General features: G+C 36.9%; 1 protein-coding gene across 1 annotated transcript in view; it reads right to left on the bottom strand.

Annotated features, from left to right (window-relative positions):
• ZNF407 (zinc finger protein 407) overlaps window positions 1-15,896 on the bottom strand; it is a 402,430-nt gene that overhangs the window by 161,449 nt on the left and 225,085 nt on the right. The window contains exons 5-6 of the mRNA XM_045527946.1: window positions 6,715-6,881; window positions 3,104-3,187 (exon numbers count right to left, since the gene is read on the bottom strand). Of these exons, the coding sequence (XP_045383902.1) occupies window positions 3,104-3,187; window positions 6,715-6,881 (251 nt within the window). The remainder of the gene's footprint in view (window positions 1-3,103; window positions 3,188-6,714; window positions 6,882-15,896) is intronic.

The following is a 15,896-nucleotide window of genomic DNA, read 5'->3' as shown; positions in this document are numbered from 1 at the left end:
ATAAAATTGTAAAATATTAAGAAATATTGAATTATAATATACAGACTGACAATGAAAAATATAATGCTACAAAAATATTATGCTACATAAAATACTATGCTAACGAAGGTTTACACAAGTCTGGGTTCTTGACAGGGTAAGAACCCCATGTCAATTTATACAAACTACAGTTTATTCAAATCTGTAATTAATAGTTAATTTGCAACTCATCAATTTTGTTACATGTTCAACACTATTGCTCTAATATGTAATTAGGTAATTTTTTTTATCATTTATGGGTAATTTATTCAGGAAAATAAACTGCAGAAATATAGAAGGAGTTTTATGTTTGTTAGTCTCGATATATTATCAAAAATATAAACCCAACTTCTAGACTGTAAAGTTTGAAAGAAAATCTACAAATTTGAAATAAGAATTTCACTCTGCTAAATATTTGTTAACTGTTTGAAGTGAGCCATGTACTACATGAAGAGGTATGGGCGTTGTTATGGAATGGTCAAACAGGTTCGGTGCATACTGGGACCAGTGCTTTTGAATCCTTTGTCATTCCAAAGCCAGAGGATGACTAAACCTATGAGTGAGATATTTACTACTCCCAAACGACATAATCTATAAATCAACAGGGCTACCTATCTATGCCCTATTCAAAAAAGCAGAACAAGAGTGAAATTTCCTTTCCTTCTATTTTTCTCTTACATGACATAACAGTGTATATTCATTTAAATTGTGTTGCTTTTTACATTTTCCTTTAGAAGCAATAATCTTGGCCAAATAACCTTTAAGGAATATTTCACTTGTTAGGCAACACTGATAGAAAGTAAAAGGAGGACAGAGGAGGAACACCAGAATGGCTGTCAACATAGCGCAGTGTCCTTTTGTGTGTCAACCATCTGTCAGACAGGCTGACCATGTCTCATGGAAACACTTCGCATTCCTTTGGGCAGGCTGGTGGTTATTAAGCTGGCCAAGACCCTTCAACTACACGTGAGGATTTGCTCCTGTGCCCTTGAATCAAGGGTCTCTGACAGGTGATAAAAGTAAATCTTAGAATGGAAGATGTTTTGTGTCAGCCCCCTGGACAGTCTGTATTGCAGTGGGGAATTATTTACGCCATTTGGAACACTTTTGATACCTATCCCTTTCCAAGCTGATTGTAATTTGCGTGGTTACTGTGTGCTAAAAAGGTAAACCATGTCAAAGAGGAATACATCAGAGAAATATAGATTTCAGATGCACCATACAAGTCTGGCCTCGGGGGAAAAGAAAGTTGTGTGTTGCTTAAATATTTTAAATCCAGCATAAAAGCTAAGTGCCTAGACTGAGTTGTACTAAGCTGTTTTGTTGAAGCAAACAGTCTTAAGAACTGACTTTGGTATTAAAGAATCATGTTTGATTTGTGCCACAGAGGCAGATAAATGCCAAAAAGACAAATACCTCTGTCTGTGAGACATTGTCCTATATGGTATAAAGTTAATAGCAAAGTAATAAGGAGCCTCTGGACCTGACATAAAATATAAAGTTGTGCCAGCTCGATGCAGGCTTCCTGATCGATCTACCACCTGGAATGCCTACGATCACAGCATCGCCGCCACACCGCAGTGGGGAGAGGGGTGCAACCCGCTGGCAGAAGTGGCATGGAGGGGAGTCTGTTACTCCCCAGGGCCACACCAGCTGGGACAAAGTGAGCTACAGTGACGTGTAGATAGCAACAGTCTGCGCACCAGTAAACGGAAAACATTAAACAGTCCTTGTGAGCACACCATTACCGTAAATATCTCCAACTTCTCCATGACAGCGGTCAGAATGACTGCCATCAACTGGGTCCCTCCTGTCATCTATTACAGTGAATCCTTAACTCAGTAGATTAAAATAGTGTGAACAGGTGGCTTCTATAAACTTAAAATGGAGTTTTATGTTTTAAATGTTAAGTTTATGTTTCCAACATTATGCTAAACATTGGAAGTTTCCCTTTGACTAAATAATAACTCTTATCCCTTACAGAAATTTCAATCATATACACTCAAGATCTAAAAGGAATGGCTTGGCATTAATTTTCATTGATCTTGCAAATACCATATTGGGCATTGATATAACCTGTACCTAACTGTTAAGCATAATATATCAAGAATCATAATGTACCATAAGTAATATATTTTAGGTACTTTCATTTCATGCCATTTTGAGTATGACTGCCAAACTCAAACATTCTCATGGGACCCAAAGAAAAGAACAACATTTAGTTACCAGTTTTCTTACCACATGACCTGTCATCCAAACTAGGACACATTTGATAGTAAAAAGTGGTTTTATTAATAATTGCAAGAAACAACTGCCATAAAGCAGCACTGTCCCAGGCACATATAAATTAGAATTATGAAAATAATTACTCACAAAAACAATTAGATTAAGTAGGTTATAAAATTTGATAAATTTTTAAAACTTTTCATCCCTAAGTGTTCCTAATCAAGGAATCTATGGTATTTTGTTGAATCAGCAAGAAAAGAATGCATATCATGGAGAAAAAAATCCTCTTTAATGTCCATAATTATCACTTATGTTTCTTCTTTGTTGCTTTCCATTCTTTAGCAAGAATACCTAAACAGCACTGACTTCAAATCCTATCTAATCTCAGATGGGCTGAAGGGCAGGAGGAAGGGTAGGTGGGGAGGGAGGGTGGGAGCTAAGCTCATAGCTAGCTGAGGAGGGAGGTGGGTGATTAGGTAATAGGTGGGCAGAGAGAATGACTGAGAGGAAGACTGGACTCCACAGTTCCCACCCACAAGGCACAAGGCCGAGTCTTGACTACAGAAAAAATAGCCTCCTTTATCTGAGCTTTGGAAGCCAAACTATTGTTTTTCTCCTACTTAAGGTAAATTTACTGAGGATACCTAACTCCTGAAATATGCAATATGTCTACTTTTTAAATATATAAAAACAGAAGATTTAAAATTCTACATTATTGAATTTTCTGCAGACCCTTCAAGTACACAGATGTTATCAAAATTAAAAAGAAAAGTAACCCATGACATCAAGAATCCCGGCTGGGGTGTCGGACGCCCCGGCTCCCTCTTTGCAGAGAAGGGCTGGCAGGCTCGGTACTGACCTGTGTGCTGCCGGCGGTGCTTGGTGAGGGCGTGCCGGGTCCCGCCAGCAAAGCCGCAGAGGTCACACAGAAACGACTTCTCGCCTGTTGCAACAATAAACAGATGAGGGACTGCAGAGGTCACAGATCATTAAAACATATCTATCAAGGCTTTCAGGGTTACTAATTCCTCCAATCAAATGTTTCCATGTAAATATGTCAAATGGGAATGAAATTACCACTGCGGTTTATTGACTGTGATAAAATCTGAAAAGCACCACTGAACATAATTACATACTTGTCAGACCCATAAAAATTAGCTTTATTATCAATGGAATGGTTTTGTACAACTTCATTTCTGGTAGATGTCTTCCAGATGGGGCTGCTTTATGCACTTGAACAGTTTTTATGCATATCCTGATTTTTTACAATTCCCATACATCTGGCCTTTCTGAGCTGAGTAAAGATTGCTTGGAATAGTTAATATACAGTATATATGATTCTGCTTAAATAAAACATATTGAATTTTCTAACATCTTAAGGATACTGAATTGGTTTTACCTGATTCTATCAGGGTCTTCTTTAATCAATTCCTTCTTAATAATACGAATTAAACGGTTTCCTTGATCATACTGAAGACCCCAAGTAACAATAAAATCTACTTGCTCAGTACAGATAGCAATTCAAAGCAGTTTATGTTTCTCAAACTTTCATGGAATAAAAAAAGAAGTCTAGGGATTGCTAAAGAAATTGTACAGCAACTCCTATTATTTATCTTTAATGACAGCTCTGGACTGGAAACCTCTGCAACACTTAGGGACAGATTTGGCAGACTTAGTATTTGTTAGAAGTGTGCAAATGCTCATTTTTTTATTTTAGCATTTTCACACAAGCTAACATTTGCCCTACAGTTTATAAATGCAATATATCTTTCCACTGTACCATATTTAGGCAATAAGAGCTGGCTAGCCAGGCAGTTCATCCCATAAGACTCACAAAAGAAGGCAAAATAGAATAAAAATGCTAACCTTAGAGAGACTCCGTGAAATTATAAAACATTTTTCCAGAAATAAAATCAATCATTTATATCTATCTTTATCTACTTTACTCATTTAAACATTTAATGCAACAAGTCTTTCAAGGGTGTTGCCAGAGTCAGCCTGCTTTGTTCCAAAATGTTTTGGCATGCCATAACAGAAATTTGGCTCGTGGTGTTTTAGAAATTATAATTGCTTTTTTTAAGGCTATAATAAATAATAAATATAGGAAGGCAGAATAACTTCAGCAATCAAAAATCTTCCCTTAAGAGCATTATTGGTTTTTCTAATTTAAATGAGCACATATACAGTTTTAACCAAATTATGCTTAATCTTATTTCCAAAGGATATGTTAAAATGTTCACTATCATTTTAAAAAGATAAGGCTGAATTTAAATGTTTTCACTCTTTCTACTATCCTATCTTTGGGTTAAGTTCATTCCTTGGTGTCATTATTTCAATACAGAAAGAACAGAGTAGACGGGCTCTGAAGAATAAAGTTTAATTATAATCACTCATTTAATTATTTAATCAATTTGAAATATATATCTTTCTAAGTAGCTGCATTATCAACTAAATAACAATGAAAGCCGACTTTTTTTAAATCCCGAAAGACAAGTTGCTTGTCCGTGTTAACACGCCAGCCTGTGCTGAGGCGGGACTGTCCTCCCTGCGTGCGCATGCTCACAGTTCTGTGGGCGTGGCCGCCGCGCGTGGGCGGGGCTGTGTCTGCGCCCTCTCGGCCTCCCGCCACGTGGGAAAGCTGGGGCGCGGCCGCCCCTAGCAACACTGCTAATGAGGAAAGGGCATTTTTATGACTTTGGGTTTAGGAAAAGTGTTCTTCCTTTCTATCATTTATGAACTTCTTTGTGACATGTACCTTTCTTATAACATGAAAATATTAAGTGTAGAAAAATCCTGAGATTTATATTCTTTATATGCATGTAAGTGGGGTGTGATACACACACATGTAGCATATATATGCTGCATTTGTTAAGTTTTATTCTCTTCCCTATTTTAAGATATTTACAGATACAAAGATAAAGTTATTAATTTTCCATGTGATTTGATTCTAGATACATTAGTGACCTTGATTTTTTTGATGTGTAGGATTTTATTTAGGATGTTAGTCTCCAATGTATTGTATGTCATATTTACCTTGGTGGCTTGATTTGTTTTTCATTCTAAATTCAATTTTCACTTGCCTCTTTTTTTTTTTTTTTTGAGAGGGTAGGGGCTGGTTACTGTTGATCAGTGGGCAAACAGTATTTTTTGAAAAAAAATTTTTGAGGAAAAAACTAAATATAATATTTCACTCAATATAGAGAGGGTTCACTTAGTATGCCATATTTATATGATAGAGCTATAATGGGGGACTTCTTTTTGTAACAACTTGAATTAGTTTCAAGTGTACCATTTTGCATTCAAATGTAGAAAGACATGGAAACTAATCCTTTATTTTCTATTAGAAAACAGCCACTGTCCCCATCTCTCATTATGGTGCAGACTACAAGACCTAACAACAAAAATCCATATTATTGATCCAGCCAAGTCTCCACAATTATTCTTTAGAAGGAAACGCCGACGATAAATTACATCTGCACTGGCTTTTCATCTGCTGTTCGATATAAGTGATCTCTCAGGGCAGGCTGGAGACCTTAAATCGTCAACACCCTTGTCAAGGAAGCTAAGGAGGCCTGGGCTTCCCACAAACTGCTTCAGAAGAACTTTTAACCTGTAATTTCTAACAATAATATAGGATTCTCGGCAATCCCAAGAACATTTGGGAATGCTGATTAAAATTTATTATTTTTTTTCCTGAAACAAAATACATTTTGAGAGGTGTAAACAGAAAGACCAAAATATCACCAAATAGTTCACAGTAATGCAGTGATGTAAGGAGGGCACTCAAATATAAGCTTGTAAGAAGTTTTGGGCCCACTAAAACAATGCAAACAAGTCATGAGCACAGCACATGACAACAGGGTATTAATGGGATGTGTATCTCTGAAGGCCCCAACTGAGAGCTCTCAGCACCTATCACAGATGGATTCTCACTTCTGTTTTACTGTCAATTACTTTAAACTCTGTAACAGTTTAATGTTTTGATGAGAAATGTATGTGAAGTTGGACTTTCTGATTAAAATTTTGTAAGTAACACATAAAACTAAGATCCAGTAACGTTCAAAAGTATTATGGAACTCAGTTTATTTCATAACAAAAGATGAGACTAGTTCTCCTCAAAAAGTTAATCTCCCCAAATAATCTTCTATAAACAAATCTGAAAAGATGGGTTTAAACACACAAATATATAAACATACAAACATAAATGGGCTTCTAAATATATATTTATTTTGTTTAAACACATTTGCACACATGTGCACACACACAGAGATAAAAATGTTACTTTAAAATTACCCTGAGTATCACTGAAAAGCAACAAAATGATACCGTACCTTTTAATATAGAATTACCACGATCTCAAACCCTGCTAGGGGGCTTCATTTCCAACAATTCCCATCAAGATCATTAAGGCCTGGGCTGCCCGTCCCCCGTCCCCTGTCTCCCAGCCCCGGGCGCCCGAGCGTGGCACACCTGTGTGCGTCCTGTAGTGGTCTTTCATGGCAGAGGCTGTGAGGAATGAGTAATGGCACGTGGGCCAGGTACATTTAAACGGCTTTTCTCCCGTGTGGAGCTTCATGTGGTTGTTCAGGGCCCACTTCTCTGTGAAACTTCTATCACATAAGTGGCATGTAAATTTCCTGCATGAAGGAGAGAGAAAACAACGTAAATGTGGCCTGCACGCTAGCACCCACGGCCCCAGCCAGAGCGTGTCACAACCCCGGAGAGCGGCGCGCACGCAGACTCTGGGAGGAGAGCTGCAGGCCTGGTCTGTCATGTCTGTATAACCAGGCATTGATTTTTCTGTCGAGGCCTGGCACTTCAGCCATTTATTCTCTGCTTTGCGGTTGGGCCCAACGGGTTTGAAAAATTCTGTTACAGTCCAGTCACCCCTGAGGCAAAAGTGAGAATAGATTTCACCTGTACAGGCCTACACCACTTATCCAGGGCATGGGCTGTCAGAGCAAAGGCTAAATGAAATGCTATCCATACTCAAGCACTCAGACAGGCCCTGCTGCCTGGCGGGCGGCGCTGCCGCTGGAACAGCCTCTGAGCGGCCGCGGCCGCCACCGTGCTCCACCGTGCTCCCGGGAAGACGAGCAAAGCCCCAAGCTGCTCCCTGAACCGGGCCCCTTCTGGGGACCACCCCACAGAAACGCCCCCTTTGATAAGAACAAAAACAGGTCATGACTACAGATTTTATAGAACGAGTCTTTGAGAAAAATAAACCTCAATTATTTCCTATATGAAAAAAATCTGAAAATAACAAATCAGTAGTTACACAAGAAAATATTTCAGTCTCACAGTTCATGGTTTGAGACCTTTCAGTGCCTCTAATGATAAGGGGTGTGAACCACAGACAAAACCTTTAGCACGTCCGCTGCCTGGTCCGCTGTGCCCTTCCCTTGCACTCATGAAATCATCACCAAAATTTACTTTTTATTTTTAATACAATTGAGTTTAAAGCAATCCCTGCGACTAATAAAATACTGTCCAGCTAATTAATTCAGGATAATGAACACTCAAATAAAAGCAAATTAAAACCCAATAATCAAAATTAAAATATTTGGGTAAGCTGACAAGCACTGGAGACTGTGGCAGCGTGGGCTCACAACCATGAACGGGGCTCTGCTTTCGGCAAGTCACTGCAATTAAAAATGTAGGATTCTCATAGCTGCGTTTTAAATTATGATATAAATAAGCAGATCTGTAGAGTGTATACTTTCACACAGAGGCTTTAGCCATGATTTTACAAATGTCCTTAACCCCATAAGGGCCAATAAAGAATCCCACAGTCAAAATAATTAACTTTCCTATTTTGAAGCAAATGTGATTACTTTAACAAATTAATAATTCAGAGTTTCACAAATTCCTATGAACCAAATTACAAAACTGCTTTTATAAAAATCCTTCTTCTTTTATTCTACATAGTTGTTTTTATAAAGTTAGATCTTAAATATAATAGAAATAAAAACATTAAATATTTAAGAAATGCCATATAACATATCTAAAGTGTTTAATATTAAAATTGCCAATTTGTTTATTTATATAATACATGTTAAGAGATACTATATTTATACCCATTAATACACTGACTTGAAATTACTGTATCATTTGATCATTGCTTACTGGGACTAGGGAATGACAAATATAACTAAATACTGCGAAATGCACTGTAAAAAAAAATATCATGTCCGTATATCTCTTTGACGGGTCTTCATGCATTTAACATTTCAAAACCATGACAGGGATCTTATTTCTAAGATAAATTCCCCTATCTACTTATTTCTTCATGTATTTATTGTGGATCTAACCTTCTCCTACAAGAAATAAATAAGGAGGTTAAGTAGATGCTATCTTTTAAAAAATAGTTTCTCCAGACTGTATTACAACTTTATGAATGACAAAATAAATCCCTCATTTTTAAATCTACCATGATGTACATTTAACAAAATTACATCTATGAAACTTCAATATATGTACTCTATTATTCATATGTAATAAAAATGTTAAACTAAAGCTTAGTGCCTGTCGTGAAATGACAAAAGCCAGATAACAAAGAGCTAAGACCACCACTTGACTTTCAGAAAACCTCATGTGTTTTACAATTTGCTTTATGAAAATAATTAAGTTCATACACTGGTACTTCAAAAAGAACTGAACATACTACCTATGTAAACTGTCCTTATAAAGATTAAGATACACTCATCAATGGGGTATTTCCTGAAACTACACAAATTCTTAGTTTCAAATATTCTAAAATATTTGACTTCCCACAAGTCGGTAAGGCCTTCATCATTACCCAAGGGATCCTTGACCTCCTGGAGACCCTCAGGAAGTCCACTGTGAGGAGGCTCCAGGACAGGACCTGAGCTAAACGTGCAGTTCTATCTTGCGTGTGGTCCCAAGAAGTCAGGGCAGCAGTGTGTGCTCTGCCTGGACTGTAGGAATACCCGAATGCCCACTATACCGAAACACTGCTCTAGACAGCACAGAGAGATCAAAGGAAAAGGAGTCAGATTTGGCTTTCAAGGAAATACGGGCTACTAAATGAGAAAAATCATTCACAAAAATAAACTCAATACCAGAAAAAAAAAAGCCACATAAAATGCCATCATAAATTTAAAAGAAGAGCAATTAATGGGGTGGGGCAGATAAGAGAAGGCTTCCCAGAGGTGGCACGTAACGCAGACATTAAAAAGTAGGCGACCACTGGAAGTGCAGAGCTGGCAGGCAGGCTGTCAGTGACAGGAGATGCAGGAGCAGGTCAGGGAGACGGGCAAAGGTGTGGGGCCACGCCTTGCCAACTGTGACTGCAGACTGCTGCCACCCGCATCACCAGGGGCAGCGTGGAGCCCCAAGGCTTCCAGGAGGCTGGATGAGGTGGTACAAATGCTTTCCTCTCCTCAAATGGTGATCTTCAGAATCAGAATGTGAGGTGGGGACATCACAACAATAGGGGGTTCTTCAGGCTGCACAGGGGTCCCAGTTCTCATACTATTTGGTCTTCCCCTCATCCTCAGCATTTGTGTTATTTTACAGACAGTGGAATGTTAAAAACACAGAACAGGGCAGAGCTGTGTCCACCACTCACATTTACATACAGAGATGAGAACATATTTGTTTTAGGTCTTTTCGATTCTAAACATTTAAAATTAATTACTAAAATTGTAAACATTTACCAATTAATTTTTAGAAAAACAACACTATGCTAGGCACCATAGAGTATGACAACTGTACTTGGCAGAGGCTGCCTCCAGGGGAGACAGCTGGGCCTCAATGCCATTTACAGCTTCCAGGTGATCTAGCTACTTCCTCCTTTACAAGGTTTATTGACAGTTCCAAACGCCAGAAAGTGCTAGCAGATTTGGAATGGACAGGGCAGTTTTTACCTTCCTGTTCCCTGGGCTTTACTACATGGTTTAACCGGATATAAAGAGATCTTAAAGGTTTCAATACGAAAAAGAGTCGCAAGCAAACGAAATTAAATGAGTTCAGACTTCTCAATGGCAACATGAGGAATTAGAAGACAATGTAGGAATGATTTGGACATTTAGAGGGAAATGATTTCAAATGAAGCATGTTATTCATAACACTTTCAGTAATTCCTATCACAAGGTGTTTTCATTACAGAGTTCCTGGGACTGATATGACTATTATGCTAAAACTTTTTGAAATAAAGCCCTTTTTCACACAGATAACTGTGACATAAAACTCAATTAAGAGTTAATCTGTTATCATAAATTTATGAGGATTCCTATTAATATATTAAATAAGGGTTTCTAAATTCTAAGCATTTTTAGTACTCTTGATGTATTTACAAGAAGTTTCCTCATTCACTGCTCTGTGTGCTGTTTGTTTATTAGCACCCCTGCCAACATCGGGGTGACGCCGGGCCTTGCTCGCCCACCTGACAAATCCAGGGAGCAGAGGCACGAGACAGGATGTCCACACAAACCAGTGGACCATCTTCTCTGAAATGCTCTCACTCTGTGATTTCTAATAACAGAGCCAAGATTAAAATCCACATCTCTAGACTTAAAATTTAGAAGAGAGAATACTAAATATCCTCATTGTCAGCTATATAACAATTACTAGAAATTCTCACCTGGGCATTGCTAGGCATTACGCTAAAGACTAAGCACGCAGCTGGACTGTGATGATGTGATTAGCAGCACTACCTTAAACTGATATTCTGGCCTTAGAGAAACTCTGTTAGAGCATTTGTCTATTTTTAAATGTCTAAATGGCAGACAACTTATGTCAGAATACCTAACTTATATTTTGAGTTGTATCCATACCCTTACCTTTCCATATTACTAGCATAGGTATCCTAAGAGGGGCTTTTATAGTCATCTTCTTCAAATTATGTTTTTAAATACTATTTAAAAAGCTTTAAATCCAAATAGGTGGATCATTCATTCTATTTACTAGAAACTTAACAAAAAATCTGTATATATCTCACTGACATATAAAGGTATTTTGATAAAAATACTTTATTACTTTATTTTTAATAGTAAGAGGTATCATTAGTATAATTTTATGCTGTTTTCAAATCTCTCCAATTAAGGATAATTTTGGTATACAATTGCTTTAGCAATGCGTTTTAAAATTGAACATGTCTAATCCCTACCTTTTACCCTAGAAAGTCCAGTCTGTGTATATACTATTGATAAACTCTTGCACATTTACAAACATAAAAAATTCTTCATTAAAATTTAAATAATCTTAAATATCTATCAAGTTGGGAGTAGATAAACAATGAGTTTAATAATAAAATGAAAATCATAATGCAGTGACAATGAATAAACTAGCAGTACATTTATCAGAATGGGCTAAAAAAAAATTTCAGAAAGGTAATTGTATTAGAAAAACAAGTACATAATTATATCATTTATATAAAATTTTTCAACAAAATAAACCATGTTAAATATATAAACATGTAGTCCACATGCAAAACCATGCAAGACATTATCATTTGAGGACACCGATGGACACTGAGGAGGGGCCAGGGCAGATGGCTGTATAGCGCTAACCACAGTTGTAATATTTTGCTTTCAAAAGAAAGAATCTGAAGTAAAAATGACCACATGTTAACATCTTCCAAAATGCTTCCGTTATTTCTGAAAATTTTCATAATTCAAAATGAATATTTAAATTAAATATTTATCTTTTCTACATGATACCTTAGGCCCACCTTGTCAAATTAATAAACCACACAAACTCACATCTACAAAAGCACACCAGTGAGCCAGATCTGCTGTGCTACAAATAAGATTTTAATAAAAAAGCCTATTTTTATCAAAATATGACAAAATTATGCAGCCATTATCTTTCAAAACTGTGACAGAAAGATGTTAACTGACATCTTAAAGTAATTGTTGTAAAACTAAACTGATGTCAAAAACCTTAATTGACAGGTTTTGCGTGTCTTTTTGAATAAACAGAATATAGAACTGTGGAAACAATATGATTTCTAGCAAAATAGCCCAATGTACTAATGAAGGTTTCAACAATTTCTAAGTTACCCAAATACTACCAATGTACTGGCAGTTTCTTTGGAATAAAAGCCTCCTTTAATGATTATAACTTAATAATTATATAATACATTAAGAGATGAAATGAAAATCATGTGGTATTTGACTAGTAGGGTTGCCATATGAATTTCTACAGAGCTACAAATATAACTGAAAAATAATCACTTTCTTGAACAAAAAGGTACGTAAAAAGATATATAAAGAAAAATACTGAAGAGCAACTACGATGCTCAATTAATTCACATGAGCATCTCACCATTAAAAGTACCCCAAAGGATAGCCAAGCAAAATGAATAAATTGAAGAAATTCTGCCACAACAACAAATTCAATATCTATAAACACCATAATTGTGAGATGTGTATATTCTTTTTGGCCCAGGAAACATCTGAGTAAAAATACACAATACAGCTTTTAGACTTAAAATTATTTTTTCATGCAAAATAGGCACAAAAAGCACATTAAATATTCCAATATTATTCCACAGTAATCATGTTCACCTTATTTCTATAAAATTCCAAAATGCCATAAAGCACACTTAAATATAACATGCAACTTTAAATTACATGGAAAATAAATTGTCTATTGTCCCAAAATTGAATAATCAAAAAGGTACACTGACAGCCAAATAACAATAACGTCTTGACTGTACGTAAGACAGTGTCTCAGGGTCATCTTTGATCACCTCCTTCTGCATATGTGTGTGCGTGTGTGTATGTATACAAAGACTAAATAAAAACTTTGCCTCAATTAATGAAGTTATATCTCGAACCAAAATTGTTCCTGATAATACGAATATCAAGATTATTTAAATGAGGCTAGACTTTGAGAGTTGCCTGTTTCAGATTACATATAAAATGTGAGCACAATTTATATTAGGAAGCCACAAAGACCTAAGATTAGAAAGCTTTCATTTACTAAATTCAACTCTGAAGGCTCCAGCATGGCTTCCAGATGAAAGTAGGAAAACCTCCCTTGAGGGCTTTTACACAGTTCACAAGGGAGCCAGCTACTTAAGCCAAGAGTCTTGAGTGCATTTTTGCCCCGAACAGGTGATAATTAGCCTAATTAACAGGCTAGATCCTTGTTAACTAGTTGGAAAAGAAATTTAACCTCACTCATGCCGAAGCCTGTCATTTATAAACCTCTTAACATATCACTCAGGTTCTAAAAGCTGTGAAACATATTTTTCTGGCCCTTTCAATTCAATTCAAGGGTTGAAAAGCTTTTTGTCAAAATAACTTCTGGGAGGAGCATTAAGTAGAATATTAACCCCAGGTTGCCTCAGTCTACTAAGAACCAAGAGAATGACTCATACTAAAGAAAATCATTCAAGGATTACAATTGCTGCACCCTCAAAGATTTGAATTCATCTTTCAAAATCTCATTGCTATGAAATTTTTCTTTGTCAAAGAGACCATAAACTCTGACCTAACAAAAAACTCATATTAATTTTAGCTGGAATTTTCCCCATAACACCACGTGCTTTGTATCCGATACTCATCAGCACAATAGTATCTTAGATGAGGTAAGGTTAGGACTCTGTATAGAAGACAGATAGTACATATTTTCAACTTTGGGGGCCACAAAGCCTTTGACACAACTACTCAACTCTGCTGAAGTAGCACAAAAGCAGTCATAGATAATATGTAAACAAATGAATGTGGCTATGTTCCAATAAAACTTTATTTACAAAAACAGGCAGTAGGCCCGATCTGGCCTTCAGGCTGTAGTTTGACAATCCCTGGTTTAGATGAGAGGTCAAATCCCCCTACCTTGGCCTCCCCAAACACCCCCATCTACACAGGGTAAAAGAACCCAAATCGAATGCTGCTGGCAAACAAAGGTCAACTAAACTTCTCTCTTTCTCAAGGTTTAAGAAGTTGGTTTAGTTCTAAAATTGATCATGTCTCTTGCAAGACTTTAAAAAGCCAACGGGAGAAGAACAGGTGGAAGGAATTATTCTGCATATGAGACCCATTCCAGTCAGAGGCTGCCCTGTCCTTTTCAAAACTACCCCCCTTTCAACTGTATCACAAAGCTGGAGGGCTTGGAAAGTTGAAACAATTTTAACTAACCACAGAAGTCAAGTCCTGGAGAACAAGTCATATATTAAATTGCCACAGTTCTCTAGTCTGAACTAAATGAAATTTTATTGCTTCGGGTTAGGTTAAAAAAAACACTGGATTTATGTAAGGAAGGTTAAAATAGTAGTCACTAATATGGGACTAATATTACTGTTTAAAGAACATATAAAGAGAATTTCTTTTAAATCATTGTTCTTACTGAAATACATATTCTGAGCTAAAATGAGAAAATGCATTTCAATCCATACTTACACCTTCCTCCCAAATGCCTTGACTAACTTTCAAACTTTGGACATTTACAACACAATTCTAACAATCTTCAAATTATTATAGTTCAGCTACTTCTATAGCAATCAACTAATAAAGAATTATGTATTGGGACTCACTGTGTGTCTAGCAATGATCCATGCTATGTACAAACCTATAAATAAACGAAAGACAGCTATTCCTCCCCAAAGGGTGACTATGACTCAATGGTCAACACTAATGTCAGTGAAATAATTAGAACACAAGAACACCACACTATGTGGGACTTCGTGGGGCGGGGGCGGGGGGGGGGGGAGCTTCAAAAGATGTTCAGGAAAAGTAGCAATGACTACAGACTGAAATAGTTAGAAAAGGCTTCATGGTTAACGTGGTGCTTCAGAGAGGTCTGCAGGGACAGGGTCAACTGACACAACGCTGGGCCCCGGGGGGGGAGGCAGTAGGTGGTGCACCTGAGCAGGGAGCCACCACCTGCATCAGGGGCGAGGAGCAGGCAGCATGGGACAGGGAAATACAGCTGCATAATTTACAAGGCAGATTAAAATGGTCTTGATAATCAGACAAGAAAGTTTGATTTGATATGATGGCAGATGTAACCACTAATTTCTTGTTTTTCATTTCTCTCTCTCTCTCTTTTTTTGTTTCTTTCCTATCTCTCTTCACTGCTTCTTTTCACAGTTATTTGATTCTAATTCTCTAAGGAGCTGTGACTTTATCCTTCACAGGTGCCCATGATCAAACAGATACAGTGCATATGTATACAGCCCACAAATACCCACATGTCTGGGGAAAAACCTCCCATAACAATGCCCCTCATCTGAGATTTATGATGAAATTATTTTTACATTTGGCCAAGTAGTGTACCAAGCAGCATGTTAGCTATAGCAAGACTGCTATGCTTCAAGCTATATACCTATACATACTATAAAAATGTTATTTCAGAGAGCTGATAACCTCTGAACATTTCAATTGCATGTCAATGGAAAAATGTTTTACTAACTTTTAAGATGACACCATTTTAAGATGGCCAGTTCCAGTATTAAAACAAATTAACAAATATAACTAAGATGGGTTTTACCAATAAGACAAAAACAGGTTTATAAAAAGGCGAAAAGCACAAATTTAAAAAATCAACTACAAAATCAACTCTAGTTACATTATTTTCTTTTACATTTTAATATATTAAACAGAACTGGTATATTAATGGCAGCTATGAACAAAACCGGTCCCAATTCAGAAAATTTACCGTAGTCCAACTAATCAAGAAAC

Source organism: Lemur catta, chromosome 16 (genome assembly GCF_020740605.2).
Source record: "Lemur catta isolate mLemCat1 chromosome 16, mLemCat1.pri, whole genome shotgun sequence".
Classification (NCBI taxonomy): domain Eukaryota; kingdom Metazoa; phylum Chordata; class Mammalia; order Primates; family Lemuridae; genus Lemur; species Lemur catta.
Note: the sequence above shows the minus strand (reverse complement) of the source record. Positions and strands in the feature narration are given on the sequence as shown.